The following is a 22,428-nucleotide window of genomic DNA, read 5'->3' on the forward strand; positions in this document are numbered from 1 at the left end:
AGGGCTCGAAGCGTGAACCTCAAAGTTGAATTGTCATGGTAAACGCCACCATCGCCGTCGTCGTCAGAACCGCAGCCTCACTCACCAAATTTGAGTCCTTGTCTTGCGACGATGGGGGTGGTTGCATTCCTGCACAGCGCATACACACTCAATGTTACACGTTGCCATCAGTCTGGAGTTTTCCTTGAGTTGTCACCTGTCCTAGTGTTGAAGAAGAATTCAAATAAACTATAAAAATTTTTATTTTATTTTACCAGCTACATGATAGCTCAACGAAGTGGCTTACCACGTGGACATTTATAGCAGCCAAATACTCGAAACGCGTATTGATTCTAAATGTGGAGGGAAAATCGGAGGCCCCGGTAAAAAATTCCATGCGACTACGGGGAAAGAGAGACATGCAAACTCCAAATATACGACGGGCATCAGGTGTCGGGGTCAAACCCATGAACCTCCTGCCTACCAGGCAAGGTCGTTAACATTTCGCCAGCGTGGCGTGGCCGGGAAGGGGGGGGGGCTTGAACCATGCTCATCTGCAATAAGCGGCAGTCAAGGTGCTCATCGCTCCAGGTTCGGAAATGCTACAAAAAGTCCGCCCCGGTGAATTTTGTCATCCCGGATGAGGCCCGCGCTGTGAGCGGAGAGAGATGGGTACCGTGGTCCATGAAGGGCATGGGCGGGCGTGAGTACGAGCCCCGTGATCGGCCCTGGGACAGCGGTGCGGAGCCAACGTCCGTGCCGTCCTCTCGAATACCCATCCGCTCCAACTTCTCCTTGTTCAGCCTGGAAACGCCGATCAGATCACATGACTGGGGTGCGGTTTTGGCATTCGTGCCATTGTTCCAGAGCTAGCTTGTCGCGGAGGAAGGCGATTTTGTTTTCACGGATGGATACAGTCTGCGGTAGTTTCATAGCTCTGCCCAATCAGGTGATTTTTTTTTTTCCGGCAAATTTGGAGCGTGACACTGGCACTCATTTTTCTTAGGTTTTTTCGGTAAAGTCACGTAGGTAAAACATCAAAATTAATGAAAATAAAATAAAACAAAAATCACGACGTTTCGGAGGCAACACAAGTCTCCGTCATCAGGTGGGACCGTCACAGCCGAATTAGCTGCATCAAGTGAGGCAATGATTCAAGAAGTAATCCCTTATAAGCAAGTTGAAGGGGGGAGGAGAGGGGGGGGGAGCTCATCAGAATGTGGTAGCCAATGAAAAACAATGGACTACGGCTTGGACGAGGTTGCTGCTGTACACGCCAACACAATGGACAGAGAGGGGGGAGGGGAGGTCTGATACACATGATAGACAAAAGAACGAAAATGCCCATGTTTATACCAATGCTGGCTGAACAATGAAGAGAGCACTGCCAAAAAATAACTGGGGATGTTAACACTCGGTAAAGTAAAGTAAAATAGTGCCTGTCAGATAAGATGGTCCAAAAAAGTGTAATTAAGTCTTTTTTGCGTGGTTGATAACATCTTTCCAATGATTACTAAGTTTGTACCCATCATCACGGTTGAAATTATGTCTGTGTTTGTATATTTGTAAACACAGACATAATTTCAACCGTGATGATGGGTACAAACGTAGTAATAATTGGAAAGATGTTATCAACCACGCAAAAAAGACTTAATTACACTTTTTTGGACCATCTTATCTGACAGGCACTATTTTACTTTACTTTACCGAGTGTTAACATCCCCAGTTATTTTTTGGCAGTGCTCTCTTCATTGTTCAGCCAGCATTGGTATAAACATGGGCATTTTCGTTCTTTTGTCTATCATGTGTATCAGACCTCCCCTCCCCCCTCTCTGTCCATTGTGTTGGCGTGTACAGCAGCAACCTCGTCCAAGCCGTAGTCCATTGTTTTTCATTGGCTACCACATTCTGATGAGCTCCCCCCCCCCCTCTCCTCCCCCCTTCAACTTGCTTATAAGGGATTACTTCTTGAATCATTGCCTCACTTGATGCAGCTAATTCGGCTGTGACGGTCCCACCTGATGACGGAGACTTGTGTTGCCTCCGAAACGTCGTGATTTTTGTTTTATTTTATTTTCATTAATTTTGATGTTTTACCTACGTGACTTTACCGAAAAAACCTAAGAATATGATTCCTTGCAGTCACGAAAGCTTCAAATCTAGAACTGGCACTCATTGTCTACTCTCGCTCCAACGACGCCAGAGGGAACTCTTTAATGTCTGCTGCAAAGCCGACGGTGCGTATGCATGCACAAGTAGTAAGTAGTAGTTCAACATACAAACGTACAATAAACCTGCAGTGTCGTAAGGATTCATCAAATTGCTGAAGCGTGTATGTATTGTCACCGGTCATCGAGTGCTCACCGTAACGTCTCAGGCCTGATCTTCTTGACTGTGCTGCGTGCATCTGCAACTCCGGATTCGATGTCCGACTGGATGATGTTGGCCTTTGGAGGGCGGACACGCGGACAGCGTTAAGAGCAACGGGAATCAACTATCACACGCGAAAGCCACCGCAACAAAACACAATTGCAAAAACCATAGCAAGCACGATAACCACAACAACACCACCACGCTACCACCACCACGACCACCACAAAACAGCCAGCACACATCAACCGCCATGACTACCGCAACAACACTTCCAGCACCTAACAACAATCACAAAAATATTTCGCTACTACCACCACCACCACACAGCACACGTGATCAACAACACAACTACCACAACAACAACAACAGTCACAACCACCACCACCGCTGCCGAACAACGATGGGCGGGTCAGCAAGTCACAACAACAACAACAAACCAATGCAAAAAACTAACTGCGACAGGATTTACCTCTGCCGTCTGGAAGAGGTAAATGTCGGGGAAGTCCTCCTGCGGGTCTTTCAAGACGAGCGCCAGCAGTCGACCAATGCTGGCGTCCCCAGCCTCCACCTTGCACTGCTGGATCCACAGCATGTCGAACTTCTCTAGCTGCTCCTGGAAACACACAAACGACACCCCCCCCCCCCCCCCACCGACTTGTTAGCAGAGGTCGCAACCGGGTACCCGATACCCGTACCCTACCCGATACCCGGCTACCCGTACCCGGCCGGGTACGGGTACCCATTTGCGACCCTGGTGCGGCCGGGTACGGGTACGGGTAGACCGTGAGTCACTGGTGAGTAACCGTTTGTCACTCATTTCCCAAAGTCTTGTATCTGCTCACAATTCAAATTCCTAGAGTCAACCCACCCGCGCCTGCAACATGACTTCATCCCAGAGGTCGCAATCAGGTACCCGATACCCGTACCTTACCCGTACCCGGCCGGGTACGGGTAGGGTACAGGTACGGCTGGGTACGGGTACCCGTTTGCGACCCTGGTGCGGCCGGGTACGGGTAAGGAATCAAAACCCGTTTGCGACCTCTGCTCGTTAGCCCCGTAGACTGACGGGGGTGAATTCTGTGAGCGAGAGCCTGTTAAGGCCGGCGTTGTGGCACGATGAGGGTAGGGTGTCACGGTGGCTGGGAGATGTTAACTACCTCGCCTGGTATGCAGGAGGTCGTGGGTTTGATCCCAACCCTGATGCCTGCTGCTGTATATTTGGCGTTTGCGTGTCTCTCTCCCCGTGGTTGCGTGGATTTTTCTCTGGGTCCTCTGGTTTTCCCCTCCATATTTACAATCAACGTGCGTTTAAAGTATTTGGCTGATATAAATGTCCACGTGATAAGCCGCTTCGTTGCGCTATCATTTGCGGCCAGGTCGCTTTTTGAAAAATAACGATATAGCTAAGTGGACCTTACATGGCAAAATATAAAAAAAAATTGTTCCGTTTATTCTTGATTTGAAGCTTTCGTGACTGCAGGAATCCATATTCTTTGGTTATTTCGGTAAATTCACGTAGGTAGAAAAATAATAGATCAGTTCATGTGTTGCCAGCCCACTAAAGGGAGAGAGCCTCAACTGGGTGGTTGAGGTTACCTTGGTGTGACAGTCCAGCAAGCTGATACTGTTGGGCTCCACCTGCAGATACATCTCCTGGACCCAGATCCTCCCCGTGGTGTTGAGAAAGACGAGGCGTTTCAGCGCATCCTTCACCGTGACCAGGCCTTCATCCGGGTCCAGGATGATTGTCACCAGGTGCTGACAACCACGACCAAGGGACAACCCCAGCAAGCAAGTGAGCCTCAAGGTGAAACACTGCGTTTGTTAACACATTTGTACATATTTCTTTTTTTACTAAAAACGATTCTTATTTTACCAGGCAACGCCCACTGAGCTATGTAGCTCTTTTTCAGAAGCGATCTGGCCACAAATGATAGCCCAATAAAGTGGCGTATCACGTGGAATCAAATACTCTCAATGCATGTTTCTAAATGTGGAGGGAAAAACCGGACGACCCGGAGAAAAATCCACGCGACCACGGGGAGAGACACGCAAACTCCAAATATACAGCAGCAGCAGCAGCAGGCGTCAGGATCGGGATGGAACCCACGACCTCCTGTATACCAGGCGAGGTGGTTAACATCTCGCCACCTGGCGTGCCGCGAGACACCAGTGTGCCCCACAGACGTCCCAGGTATGCTGCGGTATATTCTGAAATTATTGCGAAGAACCTCACGATACTATTTTGTTCTTTCGGTAAAATCACGTAGGTAAAAAAAATAATAGATCACGACGTTTCGATCGCAACGCAAGCGATCGTCACCAGGCGACTTTTTTTACCTACGTGACTTTACCGAAAGAACCAAAGAGTATGGATTCCTGCAGTCACGAAAGCTTTCAAATCAAGAAACGAACCTCACTGTTGGCAAGCGAGGACAGATTAACTATCCACGCCGTTCAGTGGTTGATTTCAGTTCCCATCTGTATCCCGTCCTCCCCTATCCATCGATCTCGGAGCGATACGGCAGACGGTCGTCATCCCCCCCCCTCACCGGCCATTTGAACTCCCTCTGTCGCGAATGCGTGGTCGGCCACGCAGCCGAGGGTTGGTGGATGACACAAATGTTGTGAAACTCCCTTCTCCTGGGCACTGAGGAGCCATACCACGGCTTGCCAGCAGAAGGCGGTACAGCAAAAATGTGGACTGATGTCATTTGTCCCTTCCGTATGACTGTCTTGCCGCTTGTTTAATGAATTCTCTCTCTTCGAGAGTGAGCCAACACTGTGCAGCGCTTTACAAGTTAAAGTTATTATTCTGTGCAGTATGTATCGTGTCTTTGTGTGTGTGTGTCTGTGCTCGACAAACTGGCTCAATCGAGTTTTTCGGTCACGATTTTAAACCCGCTGAGATTGACGTTTCCCACCATCACGTGCTAGTTCTCAAATGTGTAAATATATATATATATTTTTTATAATGTGCAGGGTGGGATTAATGCAAGGCCGTAATTATCATATATATTGGGCGGAACACATCCCCCCCAATATTCAAATATGCTCAAAATGTCCCCCCCAATATATTGCTATAAAATGTATTCATGTTCATATGATCGTGGTTATGGCTGTACTTTATTCATCCCTATTATCTCCCATTACATACAATGAAACAAGAAAAGGTAAAAAAGAAAAAAAACAGAGCAATGTAATACAATACACTATTAGACATTATTGTAAAAAATAAATAAAAAGTCCATCCCGTGTGTAAGTGAATTTTATAAATATTTTAGGCAGGAAATTAGTTTTCAAATTTAGATTTTTTTTCTGGGGGGGGGGGACCCTCAGACCCCCTGGAAGATTTGGTCCCCCCCCCCAATGTTGACTCCATGGCTACGGCCTTGGATTAATGCCCCCCCCCACCCCACCCCGTTATGACGTTCCTTTCAAACAGCCGCACGTTACTCATTCACGAGCTTCAAAGCGAATTCGTCTCCTCGCGAAGGCGACGGTTGGGCAGCGATGGACGTATTTGTCGCCACAGGAGTAAAGGTGGCGGTGGTTTATTGTGCCCGTGAAGAATGGCGAGGCGTTGTGCGCAGAGCGAGGGGGGGGCACCTCCACGTGGTACTGTGACGTCTCTCCTTGCAGCGTGCCTCTTCCCAGTTTCTTCCTTTGTTCTGCAACACGAGAAATCGTTGTCGTCGTCGTCACCACCACCATCATCATCATAATCATCATCAAGGCATTCGTGATTCTCGTGATATGTTAGAAGCGAATTTAAGCGGCACTCCATTGCTGTTTCTCCACATTATTGGTATTGATTATTGTTTTTTTAACGCAGGAAAGTCCGGGGATGGGCACCTGCAGCGTTCGGCTAGCGGTAATCGATTTGTATCGAGATATTGGCACCGGTATTGTTGAATGCACTGTTTTGATAACGGGCCAAAGCTGAGCGAGCAATGTGTTCGGGTTTGGTCTACAGTGGAAAAGGTGGCAACCCCAAAAGCGTTCTACTGCTGGATGAAGGTCTCCTTCACCCTTAGGGTACTGCTTTCTTGAGTGCATTGTAGGCCTGAGCTGCTGTACTGACATCCCCCCCTCCCCCCTCATTTCAGTCAGGTACTGGGCGAGGTGGTGAGACAAAATGCGTTCCCTTCACCAAACTAAACTATTAAACATAATTTTTACTTTACCAGATAAGGCCCACTGAGCTGCATAGCTCGTTTTCAGAAGCGATCCTTGCCACTAATGGTAGCTCAATGAAGTGGCTAACCACGTGGACATTTATAGCAGCCAAATAGTCTAAACGCGCTTTGATTCTAAATGTGGAGGGGGAAACTGGAGGGCCCGGAGACATCCACACAACCACGGGGAGAGAGAGATGCAAACTCCAAATAATCAGGCGTCGGGGTCGGGATCGAACCCACGACCTGCTGCATACTAGGCGAGATGTTAACAACCCACACAGGCCAGCTTGGGGGCCGTCCATAAATGGCGTCACGCACCTGGGGGGGGGGTCAGACACTTGTGACGATGTGCGACGAGGGGGGGGGGGGGGTGAGAAATGTGACGTCACATCAAAATGCGCAACTTTAAATAAATATAGACAACACGTTCTACTTAATTAAATAGACTTTTTAATAAATGTTTCTCCTACAACATCAGAGTGCAGCGCCACATTAAATACGCACTACAATGACAATAGTTTAAAGCGAATTGAAGCATGTTTTATATTTTTTGGGGGGGGGGGGGGGCAGAGCTTTGTGACGTCATATTTGAGGGGGGGGGGTCTGACTTTTTGTGACGCCGTGTGACGAGGGGTCGTCCAAAATAGCGTGACTTCATTAATGGACGGCCCCTTGGTCCAATATGGTAGAATCACCACCCCTCCTCACAATTGACGTACCCAAAACAAACTTACACCCGGGGATGAATTCACGGTGGGTGAGCCGTGGGTGACGATCGATGGGGGAGAGGGGACACACACACACACTCTCTGTCGTTGAGCTCTGTCCAGAGGTCGCAACCGGGTACCCGATACCCGTACCCTACCCGATACCCGGCTACCTTGAGTCACTGGTGAGTAACCGTTTGTCACTCATTTCGGGTAGGGTACGGGTACGGGTAGGGAACGGGTACCCGTACACGGCTGGGTACGGGTACGGGTACCCATTTGCGACCCTGGTGCGGCCGGGTACGGGTACGGGTACCCATTTGCGACCCTGGTGCGGCCGGGTACGGGTACGGGTAAGGAATCAAAACCCGTTTGCGACCTCTGGTTCTGTCGAAGAACTCGCTCACCGTAAATTGTCTTGGCGCTCTTCTCGGGATAGGCGGCACCTCCACCTCCCCCAGGCGCCCCGTAGCCCCTGCGACACGAGCAGATTTCACGCAAGATCAGAATATCGGCAGGTAAGCGAGTAAACTCGTGATTGGTTCATCTTCTTGGTTCTTTCGGTAAAGTCACGTAGAAGGGAAATAATAAAATAATGAATATAAAACATAATAAAATAATTCCCACGACGTTTCGGCCACAACGCAAGCAGCCGTCCTCAGGTGAAGAACAGGGCTGTCGGAAAGACAGCGTCTGGTTCATTCAGACGCTGTCTTTCCGACAGACCTGTTCTTCACCAGACAGCATCTGTCTTTCCGACAGATCTGTTCTTCACCTGAGGACGGCTGCTTGCGTTGTGGCCGAAACGTCGTGAGAATTACTTTATTATGTTTTATTTTTATAATTTTATTATTTCCCTTCTACGTGACTTTACCGAAAGAACCAAGAAGATGAATCCCTGCAGTCGCGAAAGCTTTAAATCGAAAAATCTTGATTGGTTTTGACCTTCAGGGTCTCCTCAGTACTCCAATCCCTCCCACTAGGCTCCAAATCCAATTCTGAATCAAGACAAAAACCCTACTCACCGTCTTTAAGATGCATGGATGCCCTCTCTCCTACCTCTCCTCTCTCATCTCACTCTACCTCCCTCCACGCACTCTCTGATCCATCAACCGAGGATTTCTGTCTAAACCCCCAGACAACTTTCGCTCTGTGGGGGGGGGGGGGGGGTCGCTCATTCTGCTCTGCTGCCCCTACTGTCTACAACTCCCATCCCCCAGTCATCAGTGCGGCTTGGATCCCTGCTGTCCCAGTTCAAGTCCGGACTCAGGAACTGCCTCTTCTCCTCTGAATATGGCTGACTGCCTCTGCCCGCAAAGTAAACGTGCCCACTGTTTCTGTACAGCCTGCCGAGACATTAATGCATTTAGACGCGACACAAGTCCACATTGCAACCGCATCAGCAGAGCCGAGCTTGTCAAATAATTATTGCCGGTTTAGGGGCATTTTTTTAAATTCACTTATTTAAATTCACAAAGTTCGATCCATGATGGCAGCACGCAACGGCCTACTCCTTTCGAGTAACGTTTCGATGACGTCCGGAGACATGTAATGTCCACCGCGAAGCAGACAGCTCTTCACACAGCCTCGGGCATTAACCAGGGCGGCCGTGCGGTTTCGAAACCGCGAGCCCCCTGCGATGCGCTGCCGCTCGCTCCGTGTCACCGATTCAGTAACTGAACCTTACACCGACCCCCCCCCCCCACCCCCAAGGAGGTGGTCGCGACGACGCGGTTGGTTTCACGAACGCGGTGCGGCTTAACGAGCCCGGGAGGCGGCCGTAAATGTGGTCCTAAGGTTGCCTCGATAAGACACGCAAATAGCGCCCTGTGGCAAAGTGCAGCGCCTCTAAATTTAGCGAGATCTGACGCGCGTGCGCGCGGGCACGGACAAACGCCCCCGAGCCTTGTCGGTTAAGCCAGGTCCACGCCCGAGCGATCGGCTGCGTGTAACTGCAACCGGTTGCTCGCAGCGGAGACAGACTGGACTTGTCAAGCGTCCACCTGACGTGGCAATTTGTTGCACCGGCGGCGCGTATCGCCACATTTGCGCACCGATTGGCTCCGCTTCTTGACCTCGTGCGTTCAAGCGACGGCAACCCCTGGGCAAGCCACGTGGTGCTGGCAACGCCTCGGCCGCGCTCTTGTCCGGACTTTGCGAAGCTTGGCTTCCGTAGCCGCGGCGGCCATGGCGGCTACGGAACGCGGCCTGTCAATCAGCCCTGGGTAGGCGAGTGTCGGCGGATCATCGCACGAACGCTGCGAAACGCCCTTCCCGTGTATGTCAAGGGGATGCCATGCGCCGCATCGCCAGGAGAAAGTCGCTACACAAAATGTGGATAAGTAAAATCGGTCCTTCGGCCTGTTCCCCTATAACGCGGTAGCTTCTTCTTTTCGGTAAAGTCACGTAGAAGGAAAATAATAAAATAATAAAAATAAAACATAATAAAATAATTCTCACGACGTTTCGGCCACAACGCAAGCAGCCATCCTCAGGTGGAGAACAGGTCTGTCAAGTAGTCTACGCGTGATCCAATTCCTCCTACTTGACAGACCTGTTCTCCACCTGAAGACGGATGCTTGCGTTGTGGCCGAAACGTCGTGAGAATTATTTTATTATGTTTTATTTTGATTATTTTATTATTTTCCTTCTACGTGACTTTACCGAAAGAACCAAGAAGATGAATTCCTGCAGTCACGAAAGCTTTACATCGAAACGCGGTAGCTGTTGCCTTCCTGAAGAACACGGCGCACAACATCAAATGAAGCACAGTCCGCGATAGCACGTGAGGTGTGCACGCAGACCGAACAAAGGCTGAGGCGCGTGGGTAGCGTCTAGCAACATCCAGCAGCATCCCGCCTTGTGTGATGCTATGCCCAGGCAGCCGTACGAACACTCAGTCTTACTCGCGCGCAGAAGTTCTGTTCACACAATCGCGTTGTATTCAATTCACATCAGCGTCATTAAAAAATTAACCCGTAAAAACTAAGTTTTTCACTATAAATCCTTTATATGCGTGGCATCGGTTTTATTTTATTATTCATTTCTGATTTTCTTGAGTAAGAGTTTCATTTTTATCACATTGGTATTTTAAATTAAATATGATTTTTTTTTTTCCTAACAAGTGGAAAATTTTGGAAAATTTTTTTCACGAAAATAAATTGTCATGCACAACGAGTCTGTGTGCAAAATGTCAGCTCGATTGGATCATGGGAAGTGGGTTAAAAAACGACCGAAAGATTTGCACGGTCGTAAGCGCGCAAGCAAGCAAGTGAACTTAATATAAATGATTTAAAAATATATATGTTCCCGAATACATCCAGAGCGTTATATCCAGTTCGCGTTTTGAAAACCACACGCGTTATAGGAGAACAGACTGTATCTGCACGGGGATAGAGTGTTTCCCCCTCGCACGCGTGGATTTTCTCCGCGTGATCCATTTCCTCCGACACGTATGAAGACTCGTTATTTGGCTGAAAACATTTGAAGCACTCAGGTGTGGACCCACCTCTTGGAGATACAGTATTTAATAACAATTAAATTTTTAACACGTAGGCTTTCACAACCAATATCATCCATAATACAGGTTTTTTTTTGGGTTAGATCGCGTAAGTATATAAATGTGTCGTTAAACCCCCACCACCCCACACAGCCAATTAGTAAGGTTTGTGACGTAAACAGAACGTGCCAATTCGTTACTAGTACAGCAGCACACCGGTGTGTTGGAGAGCCAAGCCTCAACATAAATGTGGCTTGGCTCTATATTTAAATTATTAACGGATAGTTTATACATATATTTTCTATCTACGTGACTTTATCGAAAGAACCAAAGAATATGAATTCCTGCAGTTACGAAAGTTTTAAGTCAAAATGTATACTTCACTAATTCAGAGTGAAAAGAACGAAGATTTCCAACTCAATTCTGGGGCAGTGAATATCTCCCTTGACACTGCTGCGCCAGCTTCTTGGTTCTTTCGGTAAAGTCACGTAGAAGGGAAGTAATAAAATAATAAAAATAAAACATAATAATAAAAATAAAACATAATAATTATTTTATTATGTTTTATTTATTTTTATTATTTTATTACTTCCCTTCTACGTGACTTTACCGAAAGAACCAAGAAGATGAATCCCTGCAGTCACGAAAGCTTTAAATCGAAAATTGCTGCACCAGAAAAATTCGATATTCCTATGCCGAGTACCATTCTGTCCATAAGACGACCACGTTTAACTTCCCACAAAGTGGTAATCGTTTATCTATCCCAAAAATTATTATGGTCCGACTCCCCCGAGTGGCATTTGAACTAATTTCCTTCTCCTTGCGAGTTGCATGCCCTAACCCCCCAGTGGCACTGAGGCACGTGACATTGGAAATAGTGTCACGGTGGTCAGCGTGTGTTGGTGAAGGAGGGGAACTCCAGATCCAGATCACAACTGATGGAAGCCGTGGACAGGACTCAAACGTAGGTAAAGCTCATGGTTTCAGTCTGCTAAGGTGCCGTCCATAAATGACGTCACGCGATGTTGGACGATTTTTGACCCCCCGCCCTCGTCACACGGCGAAAATAAAACATGCTTCAAATCGCTTTAAACTATTGTCATTGTAGTGCGTACTTAATGTGGCGCTGCACTCTGATGTTGTAGGAGGAAACATTTATTGAAAAGTCTATTTTATGAAGTAGAATTTGTATTGTTTTATATTTGTATTATTTTATTATTTCCCTTCTACGTGACTTTACCGAAAGAACCAAGAATATGAAGTAGAACGTGTTGTCTATATTTATTTAAAGTTGCGCATTTTGATGTGACGTCACATTTCTCAAACCCCCCCCCCTCCCTTGTCACACATCGTCACAAATGTCTGACTCCCCCCCCCCTAGGTGCATGACGTCATTTATGGACGGCCCCTAACTACTGAGGCGCCACACCTCCCCCACACCCCCGACCCTTACCCTAGTCTGGCATGTCTACGTTTATCAACCAAGACTATTTATTAGCTGCTGTGATGAGGCACTTGTTGTATGGTGGAGATAGGCGGTCGAGAGGCAGAGATAATTAGTTTCCAATGATAAGTTGCGATTAAGACGGCAATGGGTGGAGGTGGGTTCTAGATCATCCTGCTTTCACCTGGGCGAGACCGCTTGCGAGATAACGCAACGGAAATTTCAACCTGTGACGTGCAACACGATACAGCAATCGTGCTGTGACGGTTCCACCTGAAGACGGAGGCTTGTGTTGCCTCCGAAACGTCGTGATTTTTTATTTAACTTTTATTAATTTAAATTGTATTTTTTTACCTACGTGACTTTACCGAAAAAACCTAAGAGTGTGCGACACGGATTTGCTCGCTTTCGTCACCACAGGCATGTGGAAAGGTGAGGAGGCACACCATTCTCCCCAAGCTCTGCGGTCCTCTGTATACGGAGATGTTTTCAGCCGAATAATGAGCGTTCACATGTGTCGGAGGAAACCAGAGCACCAGGACCACACACACGTGTGCGAGGGTGCAACACTCGATCCCACACTGATGGGACAGGTGGAGGAGATTCGTCCTCTCTCCACATGCTTGCGTGGATTTTTCTCCAGGTCCTCCGGGTGTTCCCTCCACATTTAGAATCAACACGCGTTCAGAGTATTTGGTTGATACAAATTTCCACGTGGTAAGCCACTTGCTCTGTCAAAAGATTTCACCCGGAAAATTCCCTTCGGGCAGAACGTCACCATTTGCGAAGGTGTCCTGCGTGGCGGTTGCACACGTGCATAGCAAGCGTGTAATGTCGTGCAAACAAGCATTTACAATCGATAATTTACACCGTACGCTATCTGAATTAATTCGAAATTCCCCAAAAAGACTTAAGAAAATTCGTAAAATTTGCCATTTTTACTTAAATTCTGGCTATTTAACTTTAAAATAATAATAATAATTATCATTATTTAAAAACAATAGTGGTGTATGTCATATTTTTTTCAATTAAAGTGAAATAAATTAAAGTTGATTTTTAGGTGGGATCCTGCCCCACCCGATTTCCGTGACCTTTCCGTGAATAAATTGTTATTTCGTGCGACATGGTAATGAATTTAACGACAAGCATTCACCCGAACGAAACCACAGCCCTGGCAAATGGGAAACGAGCGTGCAGCGTTCTTCGGGGCCGTCCATAAATGACGTCACGCGATTTTTGACGATTTCTGACCCCCCCCCCCTCCTTGTCACGCGGCGTCACAAAAAGTCAGACCCCCCCCCCTCTAGTATGACGTCACAAAGCTCTGCCCCCCCCGCCCAAAACCATATTTCCATTTTGAAAATAAAACGTGCTTCAAATCGCTTTAAACTATTGTCATTGTAGTGCGTATTTAATGTGGCGCTGCACTCTATTTAAAGTTGCGCGTTTTGATGTGACGTCACATTTCTCAACCCCCCACCCCCTCGTCACACATCGTCATAAATGTCTGACCCCCCCTCCCCCCAGGTGCGTGACGTCATGTATGGACGGCCCCTTAATGGCGCCGTGAATGGGCCCACAGGTCCCGCGGTTCGAGCCCTAATGGCCGCCCTTGTTAATTTTCCTTCGTCTCCAGCTCCAGTCCATCATGCTCGACAACGATGATGGGTCTGGGTGAAGTCCCTCCATTGCTGCCTGTCATCCACAATTTCTTTCACGGCTTTGCCCATCACCAATCCCCTCTGCTTGACCTCTCTCGTCGCATCCTCAATCCAACGCGTTGTCTCTCTCTCCGTCTCTGCTTCTTCTTTTTCTCGATCTTTGTAAGTGTAGTACGGAGTAAGACTGATGGCCTTAATCTAAGTTGTCTTGTGGTTGTTGTTGTTGCTTTGCTTGCATCCCACTGGGATTTTTGCACAGCGTTGGTGTATGGTGCTTTTTTTCTGCAATATTTTGCTGTCTTTTCTTGGATTTTCTGTTTGCACGTAGTCACATATTCACTTTAAGATGTTTTCTTGTTCATGTTTTTTGTTTGTTGCGGTTGCACCCGATTCAAGAGCCGAATGGCTCACAGGGCTATACCTAATAAATGAACTTGCATTTGTATCCTATAGTGGTGTGCATCACCAAATTCTGGTGTGCGTGGCCACATCCGGTAGTCTTGTCAGGATTCCTACCGTGAGTTTATTTGCCGCAAATGCCACGCGCCGCCTGCTTCACAGTTGGACGTTAAAGATCCCCATGACGTCACTCGGAAACGAGTAGGCCACGTGTTACCAGCGTCAGGGTCAAACTGCCACATTTTTTTTATCTACCCGCAAATTACCTCATTGAATAGAACCACAGTGCTATGGCTACATCCAACTGTGAAAACTTAGCAGGACCCTCCTGATAAAAAAAAATCGTCTTCAGACCGTGTGTGCACGCATGCACGCACGTTGAACTTCTTTCGCACCGTACGTAGCCAACCGTGCTAATCGAATGTGCCTCGGGCAAGGACAATCAACTGAACACAACAAGAAGCGTTTCGATTTAAAGCTTTCGTGACTGCAGGGATTCATCTTCTTGGTTCTTTCGGTAAAGTCACGTAGAAGGGAAATAATACAATAATAAAAATAAAACATAATAAAATAACAATTCTCACGACGTTTCGGCCACAACGCAAGCAGCCGTCCTCAGGTGAAGGACAGGGCTGACTTTACCGAAAGAACCAAGAAGACAATGGATACATTCCTCTGTGACATTTCCAAACGGATTATAATTTCGACCGCAACACAAGCAATCGTCATCAGGTGGGACAACCACAGCAAGAAAAAACTGCCTACTTTAGCAGTTTTTTCCTGTGGTTGTCCCACCTGATGACGATTGCTTGTGTTGCGATCGAAACGTCGTGATCTATTATTTTTCTACCCACGTGACTTTACCGAAAGAACCAAAGAGTATGGATTCATGCAGTCACGAAAGCTTCAAATCAAGATTGGATTATAATTTGTCTCATGACACCATGACCTTGATAGCACAACTGGAATGATTTTTTTTGTGTGGAAAATATACAGGAAGCGCCGGGTGGCTTGTAGGAATATCATTTCATGGTTCGAATAAAAACAACGAATTCAAATCATCGGTACGTTTTGGTTATTCGGGATATTCTTGGAGTGTCAGGGTTATCGTAAAGGAACGGCGCTGCTGTGATTTCACGTGCAAGTATCGTCTGCCAAGGCCGTAGTCATGGAGTCAACATTGGGGGGGACCAAATCTCCCAGGCGGTGTGGGGTCCCCCCCCCCCAGTAAAAATAATAATCTAAATTTGAAAATAATTTCCTGCCATTTCCTGCCTAGAATATTTAAAAATTCACCAACACATGGGATGGACTTTTTATTTATTTTTTACAATAATGTAGAATAGTGTATTGTATTACATTGCTCTGTTGTTTATTTTTACCTTTTCATGTTTCACTGTATGTAATGGCAAAAATTAGGGATTATTAAAGTACAACCATAACCACAATCATATAAACAGAACTGTATTTTATAGCAATATATTGGGGGGGACATTTTGAACATATTTGAATAAAAACAACGAATTCAAATCATCGGTACGTTTTGGTTATTCGGGATGTCCCCACCCCCACAATATATATTATAATTACGGCCTTGTCGTCTGCAGTAGTTCCGCAGTAGGGGATGCAATGTTGCTGCGTGGCTTTAGCCAATGAGGCCAGTTGGAGCGGTTGCGGTTGAAGTTGTGGGGCAGACCGCGAAGGCGAATTAACTTGGGGTGGGCCAAACTGATGTCTGGCAACGGAGGGCTCAGACACAGGACCCACCCCTCAGCACGAGGCCTGTTTGAGACCCAGTGAGGCTGCCTTTTCTGGGTAGAAATAAAAGTTAATAATGCACCACGCGCAACGCTGGCCCTCGCCATTACGGCATTTACGACTGGTGCCTCGTGCTTGAGAACTTTAGTCGGTCGCGTGGAAGGCGTAAGAGCGAGGTGTGAGATAACGTATCTCCAAGTGCCAGAGGGATAACCGCGTGTATATATATATCTCTCTCTGCTTCCATGTTTTACGGCAGGGCACTGCCTCAATCGGGATGCACGGGGCAAGATTTTCATCTTGACAATTAAAAGAAAAAAAAAAACCCCACGCCTTGCTCGACGATACATCTGGCTAACTCTCCGCTGCGTGTGCAGGTTGCATGGAACGTTGGGTTGGAACGTTGGGTTGGCCCAACGTTGGCTCAACGTCGACTCAATGGTTCCAACCACGTGGCCAACGTTGGCCCGACGTGGCATGTTCACCGGGGCGCTGTCTGGCACGATGTCCGACGTTTCGCTGCACGTGTCGGGAGCTTCTTCGGGAAACACGGGACAACCCAGCAGCACATCGCACAGAGTTGTACAGTGCTACTGCGACAACCCCTTTGCTCATCCCACCTCGTTGTCAGTCTTGGAGAGATGTTGTTTGTGTTGGGTACGAGTTCTACACTATACGGGTACATGTAACAATTCACCCACCCATCCCTCCTTTGGGCACCCCCCCCCCCAAACCCCGCTCCCGACTAATGGGTACAGGGCGGGGGGAGGGCTCAGAAAATGTTCCATGAAAAATTAAGCCCTGGGTTACAGGGTTGCAATTAAATTGAAGAGCGAAACAATCGTTTGAGCTTATTGCCTTTGTGGTGATCGCACGACCGGTGAGAACGGCGTCGGATAATAATTTGTGTGGATGTAGCTGATCCTCGGTGTGGATCGGTGGTGCAGCGGTTAGCACACCACTGCACCCGGCGACCTGAGTTAGATTCCCAACCAGAGCTAACATGGGTGCCGAGTGATATCTAGAACCGGCATGGTGAAGTATGGTCAAACATCCTCCGTGGACCGACGCAGTTTTGGGAGCCCTTCATCCAGCAGTGGAATTCCGATCGCAACATCATCTCAGAGGTCTTGTTATAATTAGGCGTGTGACGGTACGTCGATAAATCTATTGTTATGTTTATGATACGCCCAACGCAGAGCTGTCTAACAACAAAGGAGGGCCCCACAATGGGCCTGTGGATTGTGGGATGAGAGGGCCCCACGTGACATTCCGCCCCAGGCCACCAGGAACCTCTGAGTGGTCAAACGTCCACCATGATCGCCGCGGCATATGGGAGGCCTTCATCCAGCAGTGGATTAACAAGGCTGAATGAAACATGGCCCTTTAAAAATGTTAAAGACACGGAGGTAAGGTACTGTGTGACAAATGTTCAATGTTTCTCTTGGGAAGATTAACAAGCGACATGCACCAAATAATTTTCGATTTTAATATTAAAAATGTAAATACGTTACCCATGGCCGCCAGGGTATGAAGTCATTGTTGGTCCTGAAAAGAAAAACAAAAGCAGATATTGTAAATAAATGACAAATGGACCAGCGGCGAATATGCACAGCATACTCGGGATGAGTTTCACATTTTTAAAATATCGGATTATGGGTTTTCAGCATTTTGTTTTAAAGCACAATTGAGGATGTCAGATGTTGGGGTTTTGGGATTACATCACAGAGTATAATACATGTCGTGCTTTCAGAAGTCACGTCACGTGACACCACCTTTCGGATCAATCCACAAAAACATTGCTTTTGGACCGTCCGAATTTTCAAATCTAAATGACGTCACGCACCTAAGGGGGTGGGGGGGTCAGACATTTGTGAAGATGTGTGACGAGGGCGGGGGAGGTTTGAGAAATGTGACGTCACGTAAAAATGCGCAAATTAAAATAAATATAGACAACACGTTCTACTTAATTGAATAGACTTTTTAATAAATGTTTTCTCCTACAACATCAGAGTGCATCGCTATATTAAATACGCACTACAATGACAATAGTTTGGACGTCTGTGAAAAAGGGCCTCGTCAGATTTCTCCGGGGAAAGATTAAGAGTCTGACGGCTGCCTGCGTTGTGGCCGAAACGTCGTGAGAATTAATTTATTATGTTTTATTTTTATTATTTTATTATTTCCCTTCTACGTGACTTTACCGAAAGAACCAAGAAGATGATTCTGACTCTGTTACGCAATTCATGCCAGCCACGGGTGGCTGGCTATGCACGCCTGTAATCCAGCACTTTGGAAGCGCGTATTGGGTGGTGCATTGCACACGCTCGTGAAACTCCCTCCCTACACGTGGGTGATGGTGGAACTCACCATCTCCCTGCTTGCCACAGTATTGCAGTACAGTGGGCGGCTAGGAGATGTTAACTACCTCGCCTGGTATACATGGAGGTCGTGGGTTCGATCTCGACCCCGACGCCTGCATATTTGCAGTTTTCGTGTCCTCCCCGTGGTCGCGTGGATTTTTATAATCAACATTACGCTTTTAGACTATTTGGCTGCTATACATTTACGCGTGTTAAGCTACTTTGTTGAGCCACCATTTGTGGCCAGGTCGCTTCTGAAAAAGATCCATATAACTCCGTGGGCCTTACGTGGTCAAATAAAAAAAGTTTAGTATTAATTTCCACCTGTATTCCATCAGTGGGGGGAGTACTCCATGTTGAGTCTTCTTAGGTTTTTTCGGTAAAGTCACGTAGGTAAAACATCAAAATGAATGAAAATAAAATAAAATAAAATCAAAAATCTGGCTGTGACGGTCCCACCTGATGACGGAGACTTGTGTTGCCTCCGAAACGTCGTGATTTTTGATTTTATTTTATTTTATTTTCATTCATTTTGATGTTTTACCTACGTGACTTTTCCGAAAAAACCTAAGAAGATAATTCCTTGCAGTCACGAAAGCTTCAAATCTAGAATCCATGTTGAGTGACGACACCCGTTCATGATTATTAATGAGGAGGGAGGGGGGGTCCATTTGGAGGACGTCACCTGCTCATGAATATTAATGAGGGGGGCTGGTCGATGTGGAGTGACGTCACGAGCGTTAAGGACATACAGTCCTGGGTGATTATAGTCGGTATAGGATCACAGCGTTTAGCCAATTGGTGGTGCCGGTTCCGATTGCTATACCCCTTGTCTGTAGTTACCCGTGCTAGCTCTGCGCGCGTTAACACATTCTGTCGCGTTTTTAGATGCAACTTGCTGGAATGTTGAACGTTTACAATTTTGATTTAAAGCTTTCGTGACTGCAGGGATTCATATTCTTGGTTCTTTCGGTAAAGTCACGTAGAAGGGAAATAATAAAATAATATAAATATAAAAAATAAAAAATAAAACTTCTCACGACGTTTCGACTGCAACACAAGCTGTGTATTTCACACCTGATGGTGATTGCTTGTGTTGCAGTCGAAACGTCGTGAGAAATGTTATTTTTAATTGTTTGATATTTACATTATTTTATTATTTCCCTTCTACGTGACTTTACCGAAAGAACCAAGAATACGTTTACAATTTGTCCAAATAAACAAAAAAATCCACAATGCATACTTATTAACAATGTTGAATAGTACAAAGTGGGCAATGTTTCTGTCTGTGATCCTAATCGAATAATTTGAAGGTATTATTCATCATTGGCATGTTTGGCTCACACCAGCTACAGACACATTGCATGGTATTCTTATTCTTGCTTCTTTCTGCAACACAAGCAATCATCAGTCGAAACGTCGTGAGAATTTTTATTGTTTTATATTTATATTATTTTATTACTTCCCTTTTACGTTACTTTACCGAAAGAACCAATAACATGAATCCCTGCAGTCACGAAAGCTTTAAATCAACATTGCATGGTGTTTCTTTTTTAGCCGTGGAATAAAACGAGGCAACCCAGAGGAACCCCGTGCGGAGCAGGGAAGGCTGGGAACGTACAAACTCCACACAGAGAGGTGCCAATGTCAGATATCGAACCCAGGGCCCTGAATGCTGCGGGGTGCGGGGCCCACCCGCCTTGACCTAACAAAATAACGCGCAGAGTCACAGCCAGGAGCGAGCGTAGCTACCGGGGGTATCGTGGGGGTGCCGACAACCTCCGCCCCCCACTAAAATTTTTCTCGAACACACCCCTATATTCTAGATTTGAAGCTTTCGTGACTGCAAGGATTCATATTCTTAGGAAAAAAACCTAAGAATACACACCCCTATACCCCATCCCTATTCACCGTATCACTTTTAGCTACCCTAATTGTATCACTCGTCACCCTTGTAAAGCGCCTTGGATGATAGCGCGATATAAATATGAGATGAGATATACTTTTTGATTTAAAGCTTTCGTGACTGCAGGGATTCATCTTCTTGGTTTTTTCGGTAAAGTCACGTAGAATGGAAATAAGAATTATTTTACTATGTTTTATTGTTATTATTTTATTATTTCCATTCTACGTGACTTTACCGAAAGAACCAAGAAGATAAGATATACTGTTTTCAGTATTCACATCATTTGAAACTTTATAATATGCTTCGCTGACTCACTCTGTTTAGGCGCGGGTGGCTATGCATGGGCCTTACCTGGTTTAATAAAAACAAAAGTTTAATTTTTGTAAAATTTCGACATCGCTAAGAGACTCCCGTGACATTGTGGACATCATCTCTGCCACTTTTACATCCTCGTTGTTCTCCCTTCAGCACGTAAAACTCTTAGTGTGCCGACGACGGAACCCTTTCCATTCACGGCAGCGCACGAGCAGTAGTGGGGGCTCACCGCTGATCATTTAGCCAGTAGTTGCGTATATGTCGCGTAAGTATGGGCGCAGTCCAACTTCTCTCATCCGTGAAGAAGTGTGGAGTGGACAATCAGTAATGTGACCAATAACAACCGTGAGCATTTCCCTGGTAGGGCACTTCCAACGTCTGATGTGGCTGCTCCCCTGCATAGAGATTTGTTCGCTAGAGCGGCCACGTTCACACCGGCAAATACTTTGACTCCAAAATCTAAGCTATGACCACCGTGAACCACGTGCGAGTAGGACACGCAGCTTCAACTCCCGCGGTTACCTCTGCTGCCCTGGGCACAATTCGCCACCGCCCACTACAGCTCACCACTGCTCACCACTTCTCACCACTGCTCACCACGGCTCGCCAAAACAAGGCACCGCTGGGTCATGAACATTACCAAACGCTCACGCTCCGTTTGAGTGCCTGCCCTGCCTTGGCAGTGAAACGAGAGGCGTTGGCCCGGCACCGTATTGCCTGCCAAAGTCACATTCCAGTGACGAGTTAACACATTCCACTCTCAAAGTTCATGTCGGCGGCTGCCACAACTCGACTTTAGTAATGTTCGTTGCGTGGCTAAACTTCTACCGTTGGCAGCCGTGTAGCCACGGGGGACTGGATGAGGCTGAGCCCCCCCCCACCACCCTTCCCCATACTGAAGTTTAACATCCATCCATCCATCAAGAGTACTACGTAGATCCAGTATGGAGCTGCTCATTCAACCTCAAGTTAAACGCAAGACAGTGGGAGGCACAATTCCGCCTTCCCATCTGCAGCTCCCACCGTGCGGAAAGCACATCCCAGTTCCATATTCGCCAAATTGAGTCCCTTTCACGATTTAAGTACCATTAAAAAAAACCGTTTGTGTTGACTATGGCCTTCAATTGAGTTGACCTTGATTTGGGTGTGGGTCAGGAGAGATGAGGGCAGCGAGGAAGTGGCTACGTAAGGGCCTCGACGCTGCCGTACGGAGCGGCGTCCGCAGTGCCGGCCCGAGCCTCTTGGGGGCCCTAAGCAGAATTTGATTTGGGGGCCCCCCTCCCACCACGCAGACTCATCTGTGCTAGAAGATTATTGACACAAATGGCCCCCTGGTGGCCAGGGGGCCCCAAGCAGCCGCTTAGTTCGCTTATGCCTCGGGCCGGCCCTGGGCGTCCGTTTTCACAGCTGGCGGGGGGGAGAGGCATTCAGAGTGGGCGTGGTCACACAGAGGTCACGTGACGTACAGGAGGCTTGAGCTGATATAGATGTGACATACATCTCTATAGAAAGGGGTCATGTGGTGCGAGAGTTCACGAGCACCTACTGCGGATACGGACAGAAGGAAAATATACGAGAGCCTGGTAGTAGTTCAGCGATATCATCTTCCACGGGTCATTATCTCCCGTGTAGCGAAGGTGTTCTACTTTACGCGAGATTTGCAAATGGGAAATGTTTTTGTCTCGTGACACGGCACCGTAGATGACACGGTTCTAATATAATTGCCGTAAAAGAGTACAAAAATGTGCCTCCCTTGGGGTGTTTACGTTAAAAATTAACAACAGTTGGAAAGAAAAGTCAATGATGTACAGTATTGCACACCTAGTATAGTGTTGTTGTGTAA

General features: G+C 47.0%; 1 protein-coding gene across 1 annotated transcript in view; it reads right to left on the reverse strand.

Annotated features, from left to right (window-relative positions):
* LOC144728038 (epidermal growth factor receptor kinase substrate 8-like) overlaps positions 1–22,428 on the reverse strand; it is a 55,795-nt gene that overhangs the window by 21,072 nt on the left and 12,295 nt on the right. The window contains exons 2-9 of the mRNA XM_078607257.1: positions 17,516–17,549; positions 7,648–7,715; positions 5,962–6,023; positions 3,949–4,110; positions 2,822–2,965; positions 2,344–2,426; positions 656–783; positions 86–129 (exon numbers count right to left, since the gene is read on the reverse strand). Of these exons, the coding sequence (XP_078463383.1) occupies positions 86–129; positions 656–783; positions 2,344–2,426; positions 2,822–2,965; positions 3,949–4,110; positions 5,962–6,023; positions 7,648–7,715; positions 17,516–17,541 (717 nt within the window). The 5' untranslated portion in view covers positions 17,542–17,549. The remainder of the gene's footprint in view (positions 1–85; positions 130–655; positions 784–2,343; positions 2,427–2,821; positions 2,966–3,948; positions 4,111–5,961; positions 6,024–7,647; positions 7,716–17,515; positions 17,550–22,428) is intronic.

The sequence above is a fragment of the Lampetra planeri genome, chromosome 27 (genome assembly GCF_965212315.1).
Source record: "Lampetra planeri chromosome 27, kcLamPlan1.2.h2, whole genome shotgun sequence".
NCBI classification, from domain to species: Eukaryota; Metazoa; Chordata; class Hyperoartia; order Petromyzontiformes; family Petromyzontidae; genus Lampetra; species Lampetra planeri.